At 50.8% G+C, this 20,026-nt stretch overlaps 1 protein-coding gene across 1 annotated transcript in view; it reads right to left on the bottom strand.

Moving 5' to 3' along the window:
• LOC137306166 (POU domain, class 2, transcription factor 2-like) overlaps positions 1-20,026 on the bottom strand; it is a 565,364-nt gene that overhangs the window by 419,848 nt on the left and 125,490 nt on the right. Inside the window, exons 5-7 of the mRNA XM_067975227.1 lie at positions 17,536-17,649; positions 11,083-11,277; positions 8,139-8,256 (exon numbers count right to left, since the gene is read on the bottom strand). Of these exons, the coding sequence (XP_067831328.1) occupies positions 8,139-8,256; positions 11,083-11,277; positions 17,536-17,649 (427 nt within the window). The remainder of the gene's footprint in view (positions 1-8,138; positions 8,257-11,082; positions 11,278-17,535; positions 17,650-20,026) is intronic.

Raw genomic sequence — 20,026 nt, forward strand, 5'->3', positions numbered from 1 at the left:
CTGGGAATCCCTGATCATGTCTCTCTCTGGGAATCACTGGTCATCTCTCTCTCGGGAATCAGTGGTCATCTCTCTCTCTGGGAATCACTGCTCATCTCTCTCTCGGGAATCACTGCTCATCTCTCTCTCGGGAATCAGTGGTCATCTCTCTCTCTGGGAATCCCTGGTCATCTCTCCCTCTGGGAATCACTGGTCATCTCTCTCTCTCTGTGAGTCACTGGTCATCTCTCTCTGGGAATCACTGGTCATCTCTCTCTCTATTAGTCACTGGTCATCTCTCTCTCTGTGAGTCACTGGTCATCTCTCTCTCTGTGAGTCACTGGTCATCTCTCTCTCTCTGAGTCACTGGTCATCTCTGTCTCTGGGAGTCACTGGTCATCTCTCTCTCTCTCTGGGAATCACTGGTCATCTCTCTCTCTCTCTGGGAATCACTGGTCATCTCTCTCTCTGGGAATCACTGGTCATCTCTCTCTCTGGGAATCACTGGTCATCTCTCTCTCTGGGAATCACTGGTCATCTCTCTCTCTGGGAATCACTGGTCATCTCTCTCTCTGGGAATCACTGGTCATCTCTCTCTCTGGGAATCACTGGTCATCTCTCTCTCTGGGAATCACTGGTCATCTCTCTCTCTCTGGGAATCACTGGTCATCTCTCTCTTTGGGAATCACTGGTCATCTCTCTCTGGAAATCACTGATCATTTCTCTCTCTGTGAATCACTGATCATCTCTCTCTCTGTGAGTCACTGGTCATCTCTCTCTGTGAGTCACTGGTCATCTCTCTCTCTGGGAATCACTGGTCATCTCTCTCTCTCTGGGAATTACAGGTCATCTCTCTCTCTGGGAATCACTGGTCATCTCTCTCTCTGGGAATCACTGGTCATCTCTCTCTCTGGGAATCACTGGTCATCTCTCTCTCTGGGAATCACTGGTCATCTCTCTGGGAATCACTGGTCATCTCTCCCTCTGGGAATCACTGGTCATCTCTCTCTCTCTGGGAATCACTGGTCATCTCTCTCTCTAGGAATCACTGGTCATCTCTCTCTGGGAATCACTGGTCATCTCTCTCTCTGTGAGTCAATGGTCATCCCTCTCTGTGAGTCACTGGTCATCTCTCTCTCTGGGAATCACTGGTCATCTCTCTCTCTGGGAATCACTGGTCATCTCTCTCTCTGGGAATCACTGGTCATCTATCTCTCTGGGAATCACTGTTCATCTCTCTCTCTGTAAGTCACTGGTCATCTCTCTCTGTGAATCACTGGTCATCTCTCTCTCTGTGAATCACTGATCATCTCTCTCTCTGTGAGTCACTGGTCATCTCTCTCTGGGAATCACTGGTCATCTCTCTCTCTGGGAATCACTGGTCATCTCTCTCTCTGGGAATCACTGGTCATCTCTCTCTCTGGGAATCACTGGTCATCTCTCTCTCTGGGAATCACTGGTCATCTCTCTCTCTGGGAATCACTGGTCATCTCTCTCTCTGGGAATCACTGGTCATCTCTCTCTCTGGGAATCACTGGTCATCTCTCTCTCTGGGAATCACTGGTCATCTCTCTCTCTGGGAATCACTGGTCATCTCTCTCTCTGGGAATCACTGGTCATCTCTCTCTCTGGGAATCACTGGTCATCTCTCTCTCTGGGAATCACTGGTCATCTCTCTCTCTGGGAATCACTGGTCATCTCTCTCTCTGGGAATCACTGGTCATCTCTCTCTCTGGGAATCACTGGTCATCTCTCCCTCTGGGAATCACTGGTCATCTCTCTCTCTCTGGGAATCACTGGTCATCTCTCACTCTGGGAATCCCTGGTCAGCTCCTTCTCTGGGAATCACTGGTCAGCTCTCTCTCTCTCTGGGAATCACTGATCATCTCTCTCTCTGTGAGTCACTGATCATCTCTCTCTCTGTGAGTCACCGGTCATCTCTCTCTCTGGGAATCACTGATCATCTCTCTCTCTGGGAATCACTGATCATCTCTCTCTCTCTGGGAATCACTGGTCATCTCTCTCTCTGGGAATCACTGGTTATCTCTCTCTCTGTGAGTCACTGGTCATCTCTCTCTCTGGGAATCACCGGTCATCTCTCTCTCTCTGGGAATCACTGGTCATCTCTCTCTCCGGGAATCACTGGTCATCTCTCTCTCTGTGAGTCACTGGTCATCTCGCTCTCTGTGATTCACTGGTCATCTCACTCTCTGGGAATCACTGGTCATCTCTCTCTCTCTGTGAATCACTGGTCATCTCTCTCTCTGGGAATCACTGGTCATCTCTCTCTCTGTGAGTCACTGGTCATCTCTCTCTCTGTGAGTCACTGGTCATCTCTCTCTCTGTGAGTCACTGGTCATCTCTCTCTGAGTCTCTGGTCATCTCTCTCTCTCTCTCTGTACCACTAGTCATCTCACCCTCTGATAATCACTGGTCATCTCTCTCTCTGTGAGTCAGTCCTGATGTCTCTCTGTGAGTCACTGGTCGCGATGTGCCCAGGGTGGGGTATTAATAGCCGTGGTGTGTTCAGGGTGGGGTATTAATAGCCGTGGTGTGTTCAGGGTGGGGTATTAATAGGCGTGGTGTGTTCAGGGTGGGGTATTAATAGCCGTGGTGTGTTCAGGGTGGGGTATTAATAGCCGTGGTGTGTTCAGGGTGGGGTATTAATTGCCGGGGTGTGTTCAGGGTGGGATATTAATATCCGGGGTGTGTTCAGGGTGGGGTATTAATATCCGGGGTGTGTTCAGGGTGGGGTATTAATAGCCATGGTGTGTTCTGGGTGGGGTATTAACAGCCGGGTTGTGTTCAGAGTGGGGTATTAATTGCCGGGGTGTGTTCAGGGTGGGGTATTAATTGCCGGGTGTGTTCAGGGTGGGGTATTAATAGCTGGGGTGTGTTCAGGGTGGGGTATTAATTGCCTGGGTGTGTTCAGGGTGGGATATTAATAGCCGCAGTGTGTTCAGGGTGGGGTATTAATTGCCAGGGTGTGTTCAGGGTGGGGTATTAATTGCCAGGGTGTGTTCAGGGTGGGGTATTAATAGCCGGGGTATGTTCAGGGTGGGGTATTAATTGCCGGGCGTGTTCTGGGTGGGGTATTAATTGCCGGGTGTGTTCAGGGTGGGGTATTAATAGCCGGGGTATGTTCAGGGTGGGGTATTAATAGCTGGGGTGTGTTCAGGGTGGGGTATTAATAGCCGGGGTGTGTTCAGGGTGGGGTATTAATTGCCGGGTGTGTTCTGGGTGGGGTATTAATAGCCAGGGTGTGTTCAGGGTGGGGTATTAATAGATGGGGTGTGTTCAGGGTGGGGTATTAATTGCCGGGTGTGTTCAGGGTGGGGTGTTAATAGCCGGGGTGTGTTCAGAGTGGGATATTAATTGCCGGGTGTGTTCAGAGTGGGGTATTAATTGCCGGGTGTGTTCAGAGTGGGGTATTAATTGCCAGGGTGTGTTCAGAGTGGGGTATTAATTGCCAGGGTGTGTTCAGGGTTGGGTATTAATAGATGGGGTGTGTTCAGGGTGGGGTATTAATTGCTGGGTGTGTTCAGGGTGGGGTATTAATGGATGGGGTGTGTTCAGGGTGGGGTATTAATAGCCGGGGTATGTTCAGGGTGGGGTATTAATTGCCGGGTGTGTTCTGGGTGGGGTATTAATTGCCGGGTGTGTTCTGGGTGGGGTATTAATTGCCGGGTGTGTTCTGGGTGGGGTATTAATTGCCGGGTGTGTTCTGGGTGGGGTATTAATTGCCGGGTGTGTTCAGGGTGGGGTATTAATAGATGGGGTGTGTTCAGGGTGGGGTATTAATTGCCGGGTGTGTTCGGGGTGGGGTATTAATTGCCGGGTGTGTTCGGGGTGGGGTATTAATTGCCGGGTGTGTTCAGGGTGGGGTATTAATAGCTGGGGTGTGTTCAGGGTGGGGTATTAATTGCCGGGTGTGTTCTGGGTGGGGTATTAATTGCCGGGTGTGTTCAGGGTGGGGTATTAATAGCTGGGGTGTGTTCAGGGTGGGGTATTAATTGCCTGGGTGTGTTCAGGGTGGGATATTAATAGCCGCAGTGTGTTCAGGGTGGGGTATTAATTGCCAGGGTGTGTTCAGGGTGGGGTATTAATTGCCAGGGTGTGTTCAGGGTGGGGTATTAATAGCCGGGGTATGTTCTGGGTGGGGTATTAATTGCCGGGTGTGTTCTGGGTGGGGTATTAATTGCCGGGTGTGTTCAGGGTGGGGTATTAATAGCCGGGGTATGTTCAGGGTGGGGTATTAATAGCCGGGGTGTGTTCAGGGTGGGGTATTAATAGCCGGGGTGTGTTCAGGGTGGGGTATTAATTGCCGGGTGTGTTCAGGGTGGGGTATTAATAGCCAGGGTGTGTTCAGGGTGGGGTATTAATAGATGGGGTGTGTTCAGGGTGGGGTATTAATTGCCGGGTGTGTTCAGGGTGGGGTGTTAATAGCCGGGGTGTGTTCAGAGTGGGATATTAATTGCCGGGTGTGTTCAGAGTGGGGTATTAATTGCCGGGGTGTGTTCAGAGTGGGATATTAATTGCCGGGTGTGTTCAGAGTGGGGTATTAATAGCCGGGGTGTGTTCAGAGTGGGGTATTAATTGCCGGGTGTTTTCAGAGTGGGGTATTAATTGCCAGGTGTGTTCAGAGTGGGGTATTAATTGCCAGGGTGTGTTCAGAGTGGGGTATTAATTGCCAGGGTGTGTTCAGGGTTGGGTATTAATAGATGGGGTGTGTTCAGGGTGGGGTATTAATTGCTGGGTGTGTTCAGGGTGGGGTATTAATGGATGGGGTGTGTTCAGGGTGGGGTATTAATAGCCGGGGTATGTTCAGGGTGGGGTATTAATTGCCGGGTGTGTTCTGGGTGGGGTATTAATTGCCGGGTGTGTTCTGGGTGGGGTATTAATTGCCGGGTGTGTTCAGGGTGGGGTATTAATTGCCGGGTGTGTTCAGGGTGGGGTATTAATAGCTGGGGTGTGTTCAGGGTGGGGTATTAATTGCCGGGTGTGTTCTGGGTGGGGTATTAATTGCCGGATGTGTTCTGGGTGGGGTATTAATAGCCGGGGTGTGTTCAGGGTGGGGTATTAATTGCCGGGTGTGTTCAGGGTGGGTTATTCATAGATGGGGTGTGTTCTGGGTGGGGTATTAATTGCCGGGTGTGTTCAGGGTGGGGTATTAATTGCCGGGTGTGTTCGGGGTGGGGTATTAATTGCCGGGTGTGTTCGGGGTGGGGTATTAATTGCCGGGTGTGTTCAGGGTGGGGTATTAATAGCTGGGGTGTGTTCAGGGTGGGGTATTAATTGCCGGGTGTGTTCTGGGTGGGGTATTAATTGCCGGGTGTGTTCTGGGTGGGGTATTAATAGCCGGGGTGTGTTCAGGGTGGGGTATTAATTGCCGGGTGTGTTCAGGGTGGGTTATTAATAGATGGGGTGTGTTCTGGGTGGGGTATTAATTGCCGGGTGTGTTCAGGGTGGGGTATTAATAGCCAGGGTGTGTTCAGGGTGGGGTATTAATAGCTGGGGTGTGTTCTGGGTGGGTATTAATTGCCGGGTGTGTTCAGGGTGGGGTATTAATTGCCGGGTGTGTTCAGGGTGGGGTATTAATTGCCGGGTGTGTTCAGGGTGGGTTATTAATAGCCGGGGTGTGTTCAGGGTGGGGTATTAATTGCCGGGTGTGTTCTGGGTGGGGTATTAATTGCCGGGTGTGTTCAGGGTGGGTTATTAATAGCCGGGGTGTGTTCAGGGTGGGGTATTAATAGCTGGGGTGTGTTCTGGGTGCGGTATTAATTGCCGGGTGTGTTCAGGGTGGGTTATTAATAGCCGGGGTGTGTTCAGGGTGGGGTATTAATGGATGGGGTGTGTTCAGGGTGGGGTATTAATAGCCGGGGTGTGTTCAGGGTGGGGTATTAATTGCCGGGTGTGTTCTGGGTGGGGTATTAATTGCCGGGTGTGTTCAGGGTAGGGTATTAATTGCCGGGTGTGTTCTGGGTGGGGTATTAATTGCCGGGTGTGTTCAGGGTAGGGTATTAATAGCCGGGGTGTGTTCAGGGTGGGGTATTAATTGCCGGGTGTGTTCAGGGTAGGGTATTAATAGCCGGGGTGTGTTCAGGGTAGGGTATTAATTGCCGGGTGTGTTCAGGGTGGGGTATTAATAGCTGGGGTGTGTTCAGGGTGGGGTATTAATTGCCGGGTGTGTTCTGGGTGGGGTATTAATTGCCGGGTGTGTTCTGGGTGGGGTATTAATTGCCGGGTGTGTTCAGAGTGGGGTATTAATCGCCAGGGTGTGTTCAGGGTGGGGTATTAATAGCCAGGGTGTGTTCAGGGTGGGGTATTAATAGATGGGGTGTGTTCAGGGTGGGGTATTAATTGCCGGGTGTGTTCAGGGTGGGGTATTAATAGATGGGGTGTGTTCAGGGTGGGGTATTAATAGATGAGGTGTGTTCAGGGTGGGGTATTAATTGCCGGGGTGTGTTCTGGGTGGGGTATTAATAGCCGTGGTGTGTTCAGGGTGGGGTATTAATACCGGGGTGTGTTCAGGGTGGGGTATTAATAGATGGGGTGTGTTCAGGGTGGGGTATTAATAGATGGGGTGTGTTCAGGGTGGGGTATTAATAGATGGGGTGTGTTCAGGGTGGGGTATTAATTGCCGGGTGTGTTCAGGGTGGGGTATTAATTGCCGGGTGTGTTCTGGGTGGGGTATGAATAGATGGGGTGTGTTCAGGGTGGGGTATTAATTGCCGGGTGTGTTCAGGGTGGGGTATTAATAGCCAGGGTGTGTTCAGGGTGGGGTATTAATAGATGGGGTGTGTTCAGGGTGGGGTATTAATTGCCGGGTGTGTTCAGGGTGGGGTATTAATAGATGGGGTGTGTTCAGGGTGGGGTATTGATAGATGAGGTGTGTTCAGGGTGGGGTATTAATTGCCGGGGTGTGTTCTGGGTGGGGTATTAATAGCCGTGGTGTGTTCAGGGTGGGGTATTAATACCGGGGTGTGTTCAGGGTGGGGTATTAATAGATGGGGTGTGTTCAGGGTGGGGTATTAATAGATGGGGTGTGTTCAGGGTGGGGTATTAATTGCCGGGTGTGTTCAGGGTGGGGTATTAATAGCCGGGGTGTGTTCAGAGTGGGATATTAATTGCCGAGTATGTTCATGGTGGGGTATTAATAGCTGGGGTGTGTTCAGGGTGGGGTATTAATAGCTGGGGTGTGTTCAGGGTGGGGTATTAATAGCTGGGGTGTGTTCAGGGTGGGGTATTAATAGCTGGGGTGTGTTCAGGGTGGGGTATTAATAGCTGGGGTGTGTTCAGGGTGGGGTATTAATAGCTGGGGTGTGTTCAGGGTGGGGTATTAATAGATGGGGTGTGTTCAGGGTGGGGTATTAATAGCTGGGGTGTGTTCTGGGTGGGGTATTAATAGCTGGGGTGTGTTCAGGGTGGGGTATTAATAGATGGGGTGTGTTCAGGGTGGGGTATTTAATAGCTGGGGTGTGTTCAGGGTGGGGTATTAATAGATGGGGTGTGTTCAGGGTGGGGTATTAGTTGCCGGGTGTGTTCAGGGTGGGGTATTAATAGCCGGGGTGTGGAATGAAGCCTCTTACCATGTGGACATGTTTGTTTACTAGCTATAACTGTTTTATTGTGGTATTTCACTCTGGAGGGTACATGGGATGCCAACAACACTCTCCTGTGCACTTTGAAGGGTGGTAAATATTCTCATGCCAGACCATATAATTCTGGCTAAAAGTAAAGGTGTAATTTATTTACAAATTGGATAATTATAGGGAAGTAGAAGATGACGGAAGAGCAATACTCGGCTTATACAATACTTCAATTGTTACAAAACACTAAAGAGTCCAGCTCTTTGTATTTCTCTCCAGAATCTTTTATCGTAATGGTTGATGAAGGATTATTCGCACAGTGATCCCCACTGAGCCCCCTTTTTGCAGAGTGTTGGGGAGAGGAGATTCTCGGGTCCGGGCTGACACAGGCTCTGGGAAGACCTACCTTCCTATTTCAACCGTTCGCACTTGGAAGAAGGAGGAAAGGAAACTCGTCCATGCCACCAAATAGCCCAGGAGCAGGCGGGGTGAGAGGGAAGGCCCTGATGGCTAGGCTCTGCTCCGATATACCTAGCCACACAATGCGAGTGAGCTGTGAACTCCGCCTACCTTGCTGTCCTTGTTGTGCCTGTGGCAGGAGGAACTGTGCAGGTCCTTGGAGGTTGGCAGCGAGGTGATGCCCAGGGACAAGGACCAACTGCTGGAGCTGAAGCAACTGCTGAAGGTCCTAAACACAAACACCAGCCGGTCAGTCAGGTCCTCTCAGGACATCAAAGAACTTCAGGACATTGCGAGGTTGGCCCCACTGCCCAGATGCTCACAGACAGCCATGGACGTTGCAGAGTGTCAGAACGTGAGAACAGATGAGTGGGTCAGAGTGTGTAAGGGTGAGAAGGTGTGAACAAAAACATCTTGTGATGGTGTGTCAGTGACTGGGTGTATGTGTAAGTGGGTGTGTATCAGTGACTGGGTGGGTGTGAGTGGGTGTGTGTGAGTGGGTGGATACACGTGAATGAGTGGGTGCACTTGGGTGAGTGGGTGTGTTTGTCAGTGAGCGGGTGAGTGGGTTGTGTCAGTGAGTGGGTGTGTGTTAGAGAGTGGGTATGTATGTGCAAGAATGTGTGGGTGAATATGTGTGATTGAGTGTTTGTGTGTGTGAGTGCACGTAAGTGGGTGTGTGAGTGAGTGTGTGTCGGTGAGTGGGCATGTGAGTGTGTAACAATGTGCGAGTGGGTGTGAGCGAGTGAGTGTGTTTCGGTGAGTGGGTGTGTGAGTTTGTGTATCAGCGTGTGAGTGTGCATGTGAGTGAGTGTGTGTTGGTAAGTGCACGTGTGAATGAATGTGAGTGTGAATGAGTGGGTCTGTATGAATGTGAGTGTGAATGAGTGGGTCTGTATGAATGTGAGTGTGAATGAGTGGGTCTGTATGAATGTGAGTGTGAATGAGTGGGTCTGTATGAATGTGAGTGCGAATGAGTGGGTCTGTATGAATGTGAGTGTGAATGAGTGGGTCTGTATGAATGTGAGTGTGAATGAGTGGGTCTGTATGAATGTGAGTGTGAATGAGTGGGTCTGTATGAATGTGTGTGAATGAGTGGGTCTGTATGAATGTGAGTGTGAATGAGTGGGTCTGTATGAATGTGAGTGTGAATGAGTGGGTCTGTATGAATGTGAGTGTGAATGAGTGGGTCTGTATGAATGTGAGTGTGAATGAGTGGGTCTGTATGAATGTGAGTGTGAATGAGTGGGTCTGTATGAATGTGAGTGCGAATGAGTGGGTCTGTATGAATGTGAGTGTGAATGAGTGGGTCTGTATGAATGTGAGTGTGAATGAGTGGGTCTGTATGAATGTGAGTGCGAATGAGTGGGTCTGTATGAATGTGAGTGTGAATGAGTGGGTCTGTATGAATGTGAGTGCGAATGAGTGGGTCTGTATGAATGTGAGTGTGAATGAGTGGGTCTGTATGAATGTGAGTGTGAATGAGTGGGTCTGTATGAATGTGAGTGTGAATGAGTGGGTCTGTATGAATGTGAGTGTGAATGAGTGGGTCTGTATGAATGTGAGTGTGAATGAGTGGGTCTGTATGAATGTGAGTGCGTTGATAAGTGATTGTGTGAGTGAGTGTTTGTACATGAGTGAGTGAATGGGTGTGTGTGTGTCGGTGAATGGGTGTGTAAGTGTGTATAAGTGTGAATGGGTGTGAGTGAGTGTGTGTCATGGGTGTGAATGAGCGGGTGTGAGTGTGCACGAATGTGAGTAAGTGTGTGACATAGTGTGCATGAGTGAGTGTGAGTGAGTTTGTGAGTGAGTGTAAGTGTGAGTGTGAGTGAGTGTGCATGAGTGAGTGTGAGTGTGTGACTTAGTGTACACAAGTGAGTGTGAGTGAGTTTGAGTGAGCGTGTGTGAGTGAAGGTGTGTGTGAGAGTGAGTGTGAGTGAGTGTGTGTGAGTGTGAGTGTGCATGACTTAGTGTACATCAGTGAGTGTAAGTGTGAGTGTATGAGTATATGTCAGTGTGAGTGTGAGTGAGTATGTGGTTGAGGGTGTGAGTGTGTGTGACTTAGTGTGCTTGAGTGAGTTTGAGTAAATGCGTGTGTGTGTGTGAGTGAGTGTGTGTGTTTGTGTGTGTGTGTGAGTCTGAGTGAGAATATGTGCAACTGTGAGTGAGTGTGCATGAGTAAGTGTGACTGGGTGTGTGATTTAGCATACATTAGTGATTGTGAGTGACTGTGTCAGTGAGGTTGAGTGAATGTGAGAGTGAGAGTGTGTGAGAGTGTGTGAGAGTGTGTGAGAGTGTGTGAGAGTGTGTGAGAGTGTGTGAGAGTGTGTGAGAGTGTGTGTGTGAGAGTGTGTGTGTGAGAGTGTGTGTGTGAGAGTGTGTGTGTGAGTGTGTGTGAGAGTGTGTGTGAGAGTGTGTGTGAGAGTGTGTGTGAGAGTGTGTGTGAGAGTGTGTGTGTGAGAGTGTGTGTGAGAGTGTGTGTGAGAGTGTGTGTGAGAGTGTGTGTGAGAGTGTGTGTGTGAGAGTGTGTGTGTGTGAGAGTGTGTGTGTGTGAGAGTGTGTGTGTGTGAGAGTGTGTGTGTGTGAGAGTGTGTGAGTGAGTGAGAGTGTGTGTGTGAGAGAGTGTGTGTGTGAGAGTGTGTGTGTGTGAGAGTGTGTGTGTGTGAGAGTGTGTGTGTGTGAGAGTGTGTGAGTGAGTGAGAGTGTGTGAGTGAGTGAGAGTGTGTGTGTGAGTGAGTGAGAGTGTGTGAGTGAGTGAGAGTGTGTGTGTGAGTGAGAGTGTGTGTGTGAGTGAGAGTGTGTGTGTGAGTGAGAGTGTGTGTGTGAGGGTCTGATTTAGTGTGCATGAGTGTGTGAGTGAGTGACTGAGTGTGATTCAGTGTACATGAGTGTGAGTGAGTGTGTGAGTGAGTGTGTGAGTGAGTGTGTGAGTGAGTGTGTGAGTGAGTGTGTGAGTGAGTGTGTGAGTGAGTGTGCGAGTGTGTGTGAATGTGACCACTCCTGGATTCCCCATACACCAGACTGACTGGTGCCCCAGACCCTGCCTGCTCCTTACCTGGGCAGTGATTTGGATTGGCTGGGACAGAGCTAATGGTGCTGTCTGCTGGTGACTGCTGGGTTGCTGTGGGTCGAGGGCCGAGTGTTGGGAAACGGCCGCTGCCGCACTGGACTGTTGGACGGCAGCCGCCAACAGCTGGGCCTGGGCCTGCTGGAGGAGGAGCTGCTGCTGGGCCGGTAATAGAGCTGTGAGCTGGGGAATGGGGAATGAACGGGGAACGGGGAACGGGGAATGGAGAATGGGGAATGGGGAATGGGGAATGGGGAATGGGGAATGGAGAATGGGGAATGGGGAATGGAGAATGGGGAATGGAGAATGGGGAATGGAGAATGGAGAGTGGGGAATGGAGGATGGAGAATGGGGAATGGAGGATGGAGAGTGGGGAATGAACGAAGAATGGGGAATGGGGAATGGGGAAGGAATGGGGAATGAACGGAGAATGGGGAATGGAGAATGGGGAATGAACGAAGAACGGGGAATGGGGAATGGGGAATGAACGGAGAATGGGGAATGGGGAATGGGGAATGAACGGAGAATGGGGAATGGAGAATGGGGAATGAACGAAGAACGGAGAATGGGGAATGGGGAATGAACGAAGAACGGGGAATGGGGAATGGGGAATGAACGGAGAATGGGGAATGGGGAATGGGGAATGAACGGAGAATGGGGAATGGAGAATGAACGGAGAATGGGGAACGGAGAATGGGGAATGAACGGAGAATGGGGAACGGAGAATGGGGAATGAACGGGGAAAATGGAATGGGGAATGGGGAGTGGGGAATGGAGAATGGAAAATGAGGAATGGGGAATGAACGGAGAATGGGGAAAGGGGAATGGAGAATGGAGAATGGAGAATGGGGAATGGAGAATGGGGAATGGAGAATGGGGAATGGGGAATGGGGAATGGAGAATGGGGAATGGAGAATGGGGAATGGGGAATGGAGAATGGGGAATGGACGGGGAAAATGGAATGGGGAATGAGGAGTGGGGAATGGAGAATGGGGAATGGAGAATGGGGAATGGAGAATGGGGAATGGAGAATGGGGAATGAATGGGGAATGAACGGAGAATGGGGAAAGGGGAATGGGGAATGGACAATGTGAATGGGGAATGGAGAATGGAGAATGGGGAATGGAGAATGGGGAATGAACGGAGAATGGGGAATGGAGAATGGAGAATGGGGAATGAACGGAGAATGGGGAACGGAGAATGGAGAATGGGGAATGAACGGAGAATGGGGAACGGAGAATGGGGAATGGAGAATGGGGAATGGAGAATGGGGAATGGAGAATGGGGAATGGAGAATGGGGAATGGAGAATGGGGAATGGAGAATGGGGAATGAATGGGGAATGGGGAGTGGGGAATGGAGAATGGGGAATGGAGAATGGGGAATGGGGAGTGGGGAACGGAGAATGGAAAATGAGGAATGGGGAATGGACAATGTGAATGGGGAATGGAGAATGGAGAATGGGGAATGAACGGAGAATGGGGAATGGGGAATGAACGGAGAATGGGGAATGGGAATGGGGAATGAACGGAGAATGGGGAACGGAGAATGGGAATGGGGAATGGGAAATGGAGAATGAGGGATGGGGAATGGAGAATGGGGAATGGCGAATGGGAATGGGGAATGAACGGAGAATGGGGAATGAACGGAGAATGGGGAATGGGGAATGAATGGGGAATGGGGAATGGAGAATGGGGAATGAACGGAGAATGGGGAATGGGGAATGGAGAATGCAGAATGAACGGAGAATGGGGAATGGGGAACGGGGAATGAACGGAGAATGGGGAATGGAGAATGGGGAATGGAGAATGCAGAATGCAGAATGAACGGAGAATGAGGAATGGGGAATGAACGGAGAATGGGGAATGGAGAATGGGAAGGGGGAATGGAGAAAGAATGGGGAATGGGGAATAGAGAATAGGGAATGAACGGAGAATGGAGAATGAACGGAGAATGGGGAATGGGGAATGGGGAATGGGGAATAGAGAATAGGGAATGAACGGAGAATGAGGAATGGAAAATGGGGAACGGAGAATGGGGAAGGAATGGGGAATGGAGAATGGGGAATGGGGAATAGAGAAAGGGGAATGAACGGAGAATGGGGAATGGAAAATGGGGAATGAACGGAGAATGGGGAATGGAGAATGGGGAATAGAGAATAGGGAATGAACGGGGAATGGGGAATGGAGAATGGGGAATAGAGAATGGGGAATGGGGAATAGAGAATGGAGAATGAATGGAGAATGGGGAATGGAGAATGGAGAATGGTGAATGGGAATGGGGAATAGAGAATGGAGAATGGTGAATGAATGGAGAATGGAGAATGGAGAATGGGGAATGAATGGAGAATGGAGAAAGAATGGAGAATGGGGAATGGGAACAGGGAATAGAGAATGGGGAATGGAGAATGATGAATGAACGGAGAATGGAGAATGAGGGATGGGGAATGAATGGAGAATGGGGAAAGGAGAATGGAGAATGGGGAATGAACGGAGAATGGGGAATGGAGAAAGAGGAATGAACGGAGAATGGGGAATGGAGAATGGGGAATGAACGGAGAATGGGGAATGGAGAATGGGGAATGAACAGGGAATAGGGAATGAATGGAGAATGGGGAATGGTGAATGGAGAATGGGGAATGAACGGAGAATGGGGAATGGGGAATGGCAAATGAATGGGGAATGGGGAATGGAGAATTGGGAATGAACGGAGAATGGGGAATGGGTGGTGAGGGAGGGGGTGAAGAGAGGGGAACGGTGAGAGGAGAGAGGGATGGGGAGAGGAGAGGGTAATGGGGAGAGGAGAGGGGAATGGGGAGAGGAGAGGGGAATGGGGAGAGGAGAGGGGGATGGGGAGAGGAGAGGGGGATGGGGAGAGGAGAGGGGGATGGGGAGAGGAGAGGGGGGATGGGGAGAGGAGAGGGGGATGGGGAGAGGAGAGGGGGATGGGGAGAGGAGAGGGGGATGGGGAGAGGAGAGGGGGATGGGGAGAGGGGTGGGGGTTGTGAGAGGCGAGTGGGGATGAGGGGGCAGTGTGTATGTGAAGTGAGGAGATGGAGTGGGGTGTAAATGAGTGGTGTAAGATTAAAGGGTCAGTGGGAGATAAAAGGGGAGAAATACAAAGTTTAGATAACAAAGGCAACAAATTCATTTGTCAGCCTGCCCTAACATCTGCTCCCTGATTCATCTCATCTTCCCTCCTACTCCTTAAAACCCTGTTGAACCTCCAACAAGAGCCCACGGTCTCCAGACTGGACTCACAATGAAAAGAAGGACTGAATTAGCTCGGTGGTTACAATCGATCCCCAATCATTGAGGCCCCAACTCACCGACCGACCCTGGCCCTGACTCACCCAGAGACCCCTACACCCAATCAGCGACCTCACCCAGAGACCCCTACACCCAATCAGTGACCTCACCCAGAGACCCCTACACCCAATCAGTGACCTCACCCAGAGACCCCTACACCCAATCAGTGACCTCACCCAGAGACCCCTACACCCAATCAGTGACCTCACCCAGAGACCCCTACACCCAATCAGTGACCTCACCCACTGCCCCCTGCATCCAATCAACATCCAGTGTAAATGATCACTATAAAGCCAGCTCTGAATGGAGGCCTGACAGGACAGGGTCTGTCCAGTGTTCTGACAGGACAGGGTCTGTCCAGTGTTCTGACAGGACAGGGTCTGTCCAGTGTTCTGACAGGACAGGGTCTGTCCAGTGTTCTGACAGGACAGGGTCTGTCCAGTGTTCTGACAGGACAGGGTCTGTCCAGTGTTCTGCCTCTATTGAAACTCTTTAACCCTTCCTCGAACCAACTTACTCAAACCTACGAACCCACCCTACTGAACACCTCAAATCCATCCTATTACATCCTCTAACACTCTCAAATTGTCTCACCCTGAAACCCTTCTAACCCACCTTCTTAAACCCCCTCTGCCTTCCCTCTTTCACCTTTTCTAACTGACCTTCTCACAACAACCACTTGCATTTATATAGCATAGTTAACAGAAAAAATGTCCAAGGTGTTTCACAGAAAAGTAAACGGACAAAAACCGACACCGACCCACATCAGGAGATATTAGGACAGGTGACCATAAGCTCGGTCAAAAAGGTAGGTTGAATGGAGCATCTTAAAGGAGAGAGAGGCAGAGAGATTTAGGGAGGGAATTCCAGAGCTTAGGACCCAGGCAGCTGAAGGCTCGGCCGCCAATGGTGGAGCAAAGGAAGTGGGAAATGCAGAAGAGGCCAGAATTGGAGGAACGCAGAGATCTCGGAGGGTTGTAGGACTGGAGGAGGTTACAGAGATAGGGAGGGGCGAGGCTATGGAGGGATTTGAACACAAGGATGAGAATTTTAAAATCGAGGCATTACCGGACCGGGCCAATGTAGATCAGTGAGCACAGGGGTGATGGGTGAACAGGAGTTGGTTCGAGTTAGGATACGGGCAGCAGAGCTTTAGATGAGCTCAAGTTTACAGAGGGTGGAAGATGGGAGATCGGCCAGGAGAGCATTGGAATCGGTCGAATCTAGAGGTGACAAAAGCATGGATGAGGGTTCAGCAGCAGATGAGCTGAGGCAGGGGCGGAGATGGGCGATGTTACGGAGTTGGAAGTAGGCGGTCTCGGTGATGGAGTGGATATGTGGTCGGAAGCTCAGGTCAGGGTTGAACAGGATGCCAAGGTTGCGAAAAGTCTGATAAAGTCTGATTCAGCCTGAGATGGTGGCCAGGGGGAGGGATGGTTCCCTCGATGGCTGGGGAACAGAGCTTGTGGTGGGGGCCGAAGACAATGGCTTCAGTCTTCCTCAGTGTTTAACTGGAACAAATGCGGCTCATCCAGCACTGGATATTGGACAAGCAGTGTGACAACACAGAGGCGATGGAGGGTCAACGAAGGTGGTGGAGAGGTAGAGTTGAACGTCATCAATGTACATGTGAAACCTGACCCTATGTCTTTGGATGTCACCAAGGGGTAGATGAGGAAAACGAGGGGGCCAAGAATCGGGACTCCAGAGGTAACGGTGTGGGAGTGGGAAGAGAAGCCATTGCAGGTGATTCTCTGGCTACGACTGGATAGATTGGAATGGAACCAGGAGAGCGCAGTCCCACCCAGCTGGACCACGGAGGAGAGGCGATGGAGGAGGAAGGTGTGGTCAACTGTGTCAAAGGCTGCAGACTGGTGGAGAAGGATGAGGAGGGATAGTTTACCACGGTCACAATCACAGAGGATATGATTTGTGACTTTGATAAAGGCCAATTCAGTACTGTGTCCGGGGCGGAAACCTGATTGGAGGGATTCAAACATGGAGTTGTGGGAAAGCTGGTCATGGATTTGGGAGGCGACAACACAGTCAAGGACTTTGGAGAGGAAAGGGAGGTTGGAGATGGGGCGGTAGTTTGCAGGGACAGAGGGGTCAAGGATGGGTTTTTTGAGGAGGGGGGGTGATGACGGCAGATTTGAAGGGGAGGGAGACAGTACCTGAGGAGAGGGAACCGTTAACAATGTCAGCTAACATGGGGGCCAGGAAAGGAAGTTGGGTGGTCAGCGGTTTAGTGGGAATAGGGTCGAGGGAGCAGGAGGTGGGTCACATGGTCAAGATGAGCTCGGAGAGGGCATGAGGGGAGATAGGAGAGAAACTAGAGAAAGATGCGAGTTCAGGGCCAGGGCGGGGGGAACCGTAGGGGAAGTTCGGCTTGGTTGGTGAGGGAAAGGAAGGGAAACGGCAGAGGCAGCTGAACGAATGGTCTCAATCTTAGTGACAAAGAAGTCCATGAGCTCCTCGCACTTGTTGGAGGTGAGGGTGGAGGGGGCAGGGGAGAGGGGTTTAAGAAGACGGTTTGTAGTGGAGAAGAGAAACCGGGAGTTATCACTGCATTTCAGGATCATCCTGAAATCGTGAGGGAGGAAATGGGAGCCGTACCAGGGGGAATGACCAGGATGGGAGAGAGTAAAGGTTTTGCTCGGGACCAGTGTATCAAAGGTAGAGATCGATGGCTGCAGAACTATTGGGGTGAATGGAGGACCAAAGGCTGGGCAGTTGAGGGAGAGTTTATCTGGAGAGAGAGGTTTAGGGAGGACTGGGAGGGCAAGGAATTTAGAGGAGAGGGAGCCACTCTCCTAAATCTCCTCAATCCCCTCTACCCTAAAATCCCACCCTCTTAAAGCTCCACTAACTCTTACGAAGTCTAGTTTGGTTCGAGGTAGTGAACAGATCTGGTGTTTTTCCTATGCTGCCTGTCACACAACAACATGAGGGAATCTTCTCCCTTAGAAACAAAGAGGGAAAAATGAGCTGGACTCGAGACTACAGCACTTAGAACTCCAGGTGCCTCTTCATCATGCGGATTTATTCAATGTGTGACCAGAGATTACCTATCAACTCTTACCCTTCACCGAGCTTTGGGTGGCGTGAGGGCGCAAAGTATCGCGGGCACTTACCCCTGCCAACTGGCTGCTTGCCAACATGAGCTGGGCCTGAGGGAGGTGACTATGTTGCTGTTGAGACGTCTGTGTGGGTGCCTGAGGGGAATCACTGGACTCTTCTGTCTTGAACTGAAAAGGAATGTTGACATTATTAACTAAAATCACATTCTGGGGTGTAGGGTGAAGGTACAGGGTGTAGGGTGTAGATACAGGGTGTAGGGTGCAGGTACAGGGTGTAGGTACAGGGTGTAGGTACAAGGTGCAGGTACAGGGTGTAGACTGTAGGTACAGGGTATAGGGTGCAGGTATAGGGTGTAGGTACAGGGTGTAGAGTGTTGGTACAAGGTGTAGGTACAGGGTGTAGGGTGTAGGTACAGGGTGTAGGGTGTAGGTACAAGGTGTAGACTGTAGGTACAGGGTGTAGGTACAGGGTGTAGGGTGTAGGTACAGGGTGTAGGTACAGGGTGTAGGGTGTAGGTACAGGGTGTAGGTACAGGGTGTAGGGTGTAGGTACAGGGTGTAGGGTGTAGGTACAGGGTGTAGGTACAGGGTGTAGGTACAGGGTGTAGGGTGTAGGTACAGGGTGTAGGTACAGGGTGTAGGTACAGGGTGTAGGTACAGGGTGTAAGGTGTCGGTACAGGGTGTAGGATGTAGGTACAGGGTGTAGGTACAGGGTGTAGGTACAGGGTGTAGGTACAGGGTGTAGGTACAGGGTGTAGGTACAGGGTGTAGGTACAGGGTGTAGGTACAGGGTGTAGGTACAGGGTGTAGGTACAGGGTGTAGGTACAGGGTGTAGGTACAGGGTGTAGGGTGTAGGTACGGGGTGTAGGTACGGGGTGTAGGTACAGGGTGTAGGTACAGGGTGTAGGTACAGGGTGTAGGTACAGGGTGTAGAGTGTAGGTACAAGGTGTAGGTAACAGGGTGTAGGGTGTTGGTGTAGGGTGTAGGTACAGGGTGTAGACTGTAGGTACAGGGTGTAGTTACAGGGTGTGGAGTGTAGGTATAGGGTGTAGGTACAGGGTGTAGGGTGTAGGTATAGGGTGTAGGTACAAGGTGTAGGGTGTAGGTATGGGTATAGGTACAAGGTGTAGAGTGTAGGTACAGGGTGTAGGGTGTAGGTACAGGGTGTAGGTACAGGGTGTAGAGTGTCGGTACAGGGTGTAGGTACAGGGTGTAGGGTGTAGGTATAGGGTGTAGGTACAGGGTGTAGAGTGTAGGTACAGGGTGTAGAGTGTAGGTACAGGGTGTAGAGTGTAGGTACAGGGTGTAGAGTGTAGGTACAGGGTGTAGAGTGTAGGTACAGGGTGTAGAGTGTAGGTACAGGGTGTAGAGTGTAGGTACAGGGTGTAGAGTGTAGGTACAGGGTGTAGAGTGTAGGTACAGGGTGTAGAGTGTAGGTACAGGGTGTAGAGTGTAGGTACAGGGTGTAGAGTGTAGGTACAGGGTGTAGAGTGTAGGTACAGGGTGTAGAGTGTAGGTACAGGGTGTAGGGTGTAGGTACAGGGTGTAGGGTGTAGGTACAGGGTGTAGGGTGTAGGTACAAGGTGTAGGGTGTGGGTGTAGGGTGTAGGTATAGGGTGTAGGTACAGGGTGTAGGTACAAGGTGTAGGGTGTAGGTACAGGGTGTAGGGTGTAGGTACAGGGTGTAGGGTGTGGGTACAGGGTGTAGGGTGTAGGTACAGGGTGTAGGTACAAGGTGTAGAGTGTAGGTACAAGGTGTAGGTAACAGGGTGTAGGGTGTTGGTGTAGGGTGTAGGTACAGGGTGTAGACTGTAGGTACAGGGTGTAGTTACAGGGTGTGGAGTGTAGGTATAGGGTGTAGGTACAGGGTGTAGGGTGTAGGTATAGGGTGTAGGTACAAGGTGTAGGGTGTAGGTATGGGTATAGGTACAAGGTGTAGAGTGTAGGTACAGGGTGTAGGGTGTAGGTACAGGGTGTAGGTACAGGGTGTAGAGTGTCGGTACAGGGTGTAGGGTGTAGGTACAGGGTGTAGGGTGTAGGTATAGGGTGTAGGTACAGGGTGTAGAGTGTAGGTACAGGGTGTAGAGTGTAGGTACAGGGTGTAGAGTGTAGGTACAGGGTGTAGAGTGTAGGTACAGGGTGTAGAGTGTAGGTACAGGGTGTAGAGTGTAGGTACAGGGTGTAGAGTGTAGGTACAGGGTGTAGAGTGTAGGTACAGGGTGTAGAGTGTAGGTACAGGGTGTAGAGTGTAGGTACAGGGTGTAGAGTGTAGGTACAGGGTGTAGAGTGTAGGTACAGGGTGTAGGGTGTAGGTACAGGGTGTAGGGTGTAGGTACAAGGTGTAGGGTGTAGGTACAGGGTGTAGGGTGTGGGTACAGGGTGTAGGGTGTAGGTACAAGGTGTAGGGTGTAGGTACAGGGTGTAGGGTGTAGGTACAGGGTGTAGGGTGTAGGTACAGGGTGTAGGGTGTGGGTACAGGGTGTAGGGTGTGGGTACAGGGTGTAGGGTGTGGGTACAGGGTGTAGGGTGTAGGTACAAGGTG

This window comes from Heptranchias perlo, chromosome 42 (assembly GCF_035084215.1).
Source record: "Heptranchias perlo isolate sHepPer1 chromosome 42, sHepPer1.hap1, whole genome shotgun sequence".
Taxonomy (NCBI): Eukaryota; Metazoa; Chordata; class Chondrichthyes; order Hexanchiformes; family Hexanchidae; genus Heptranchias; species Heptranchias perlo.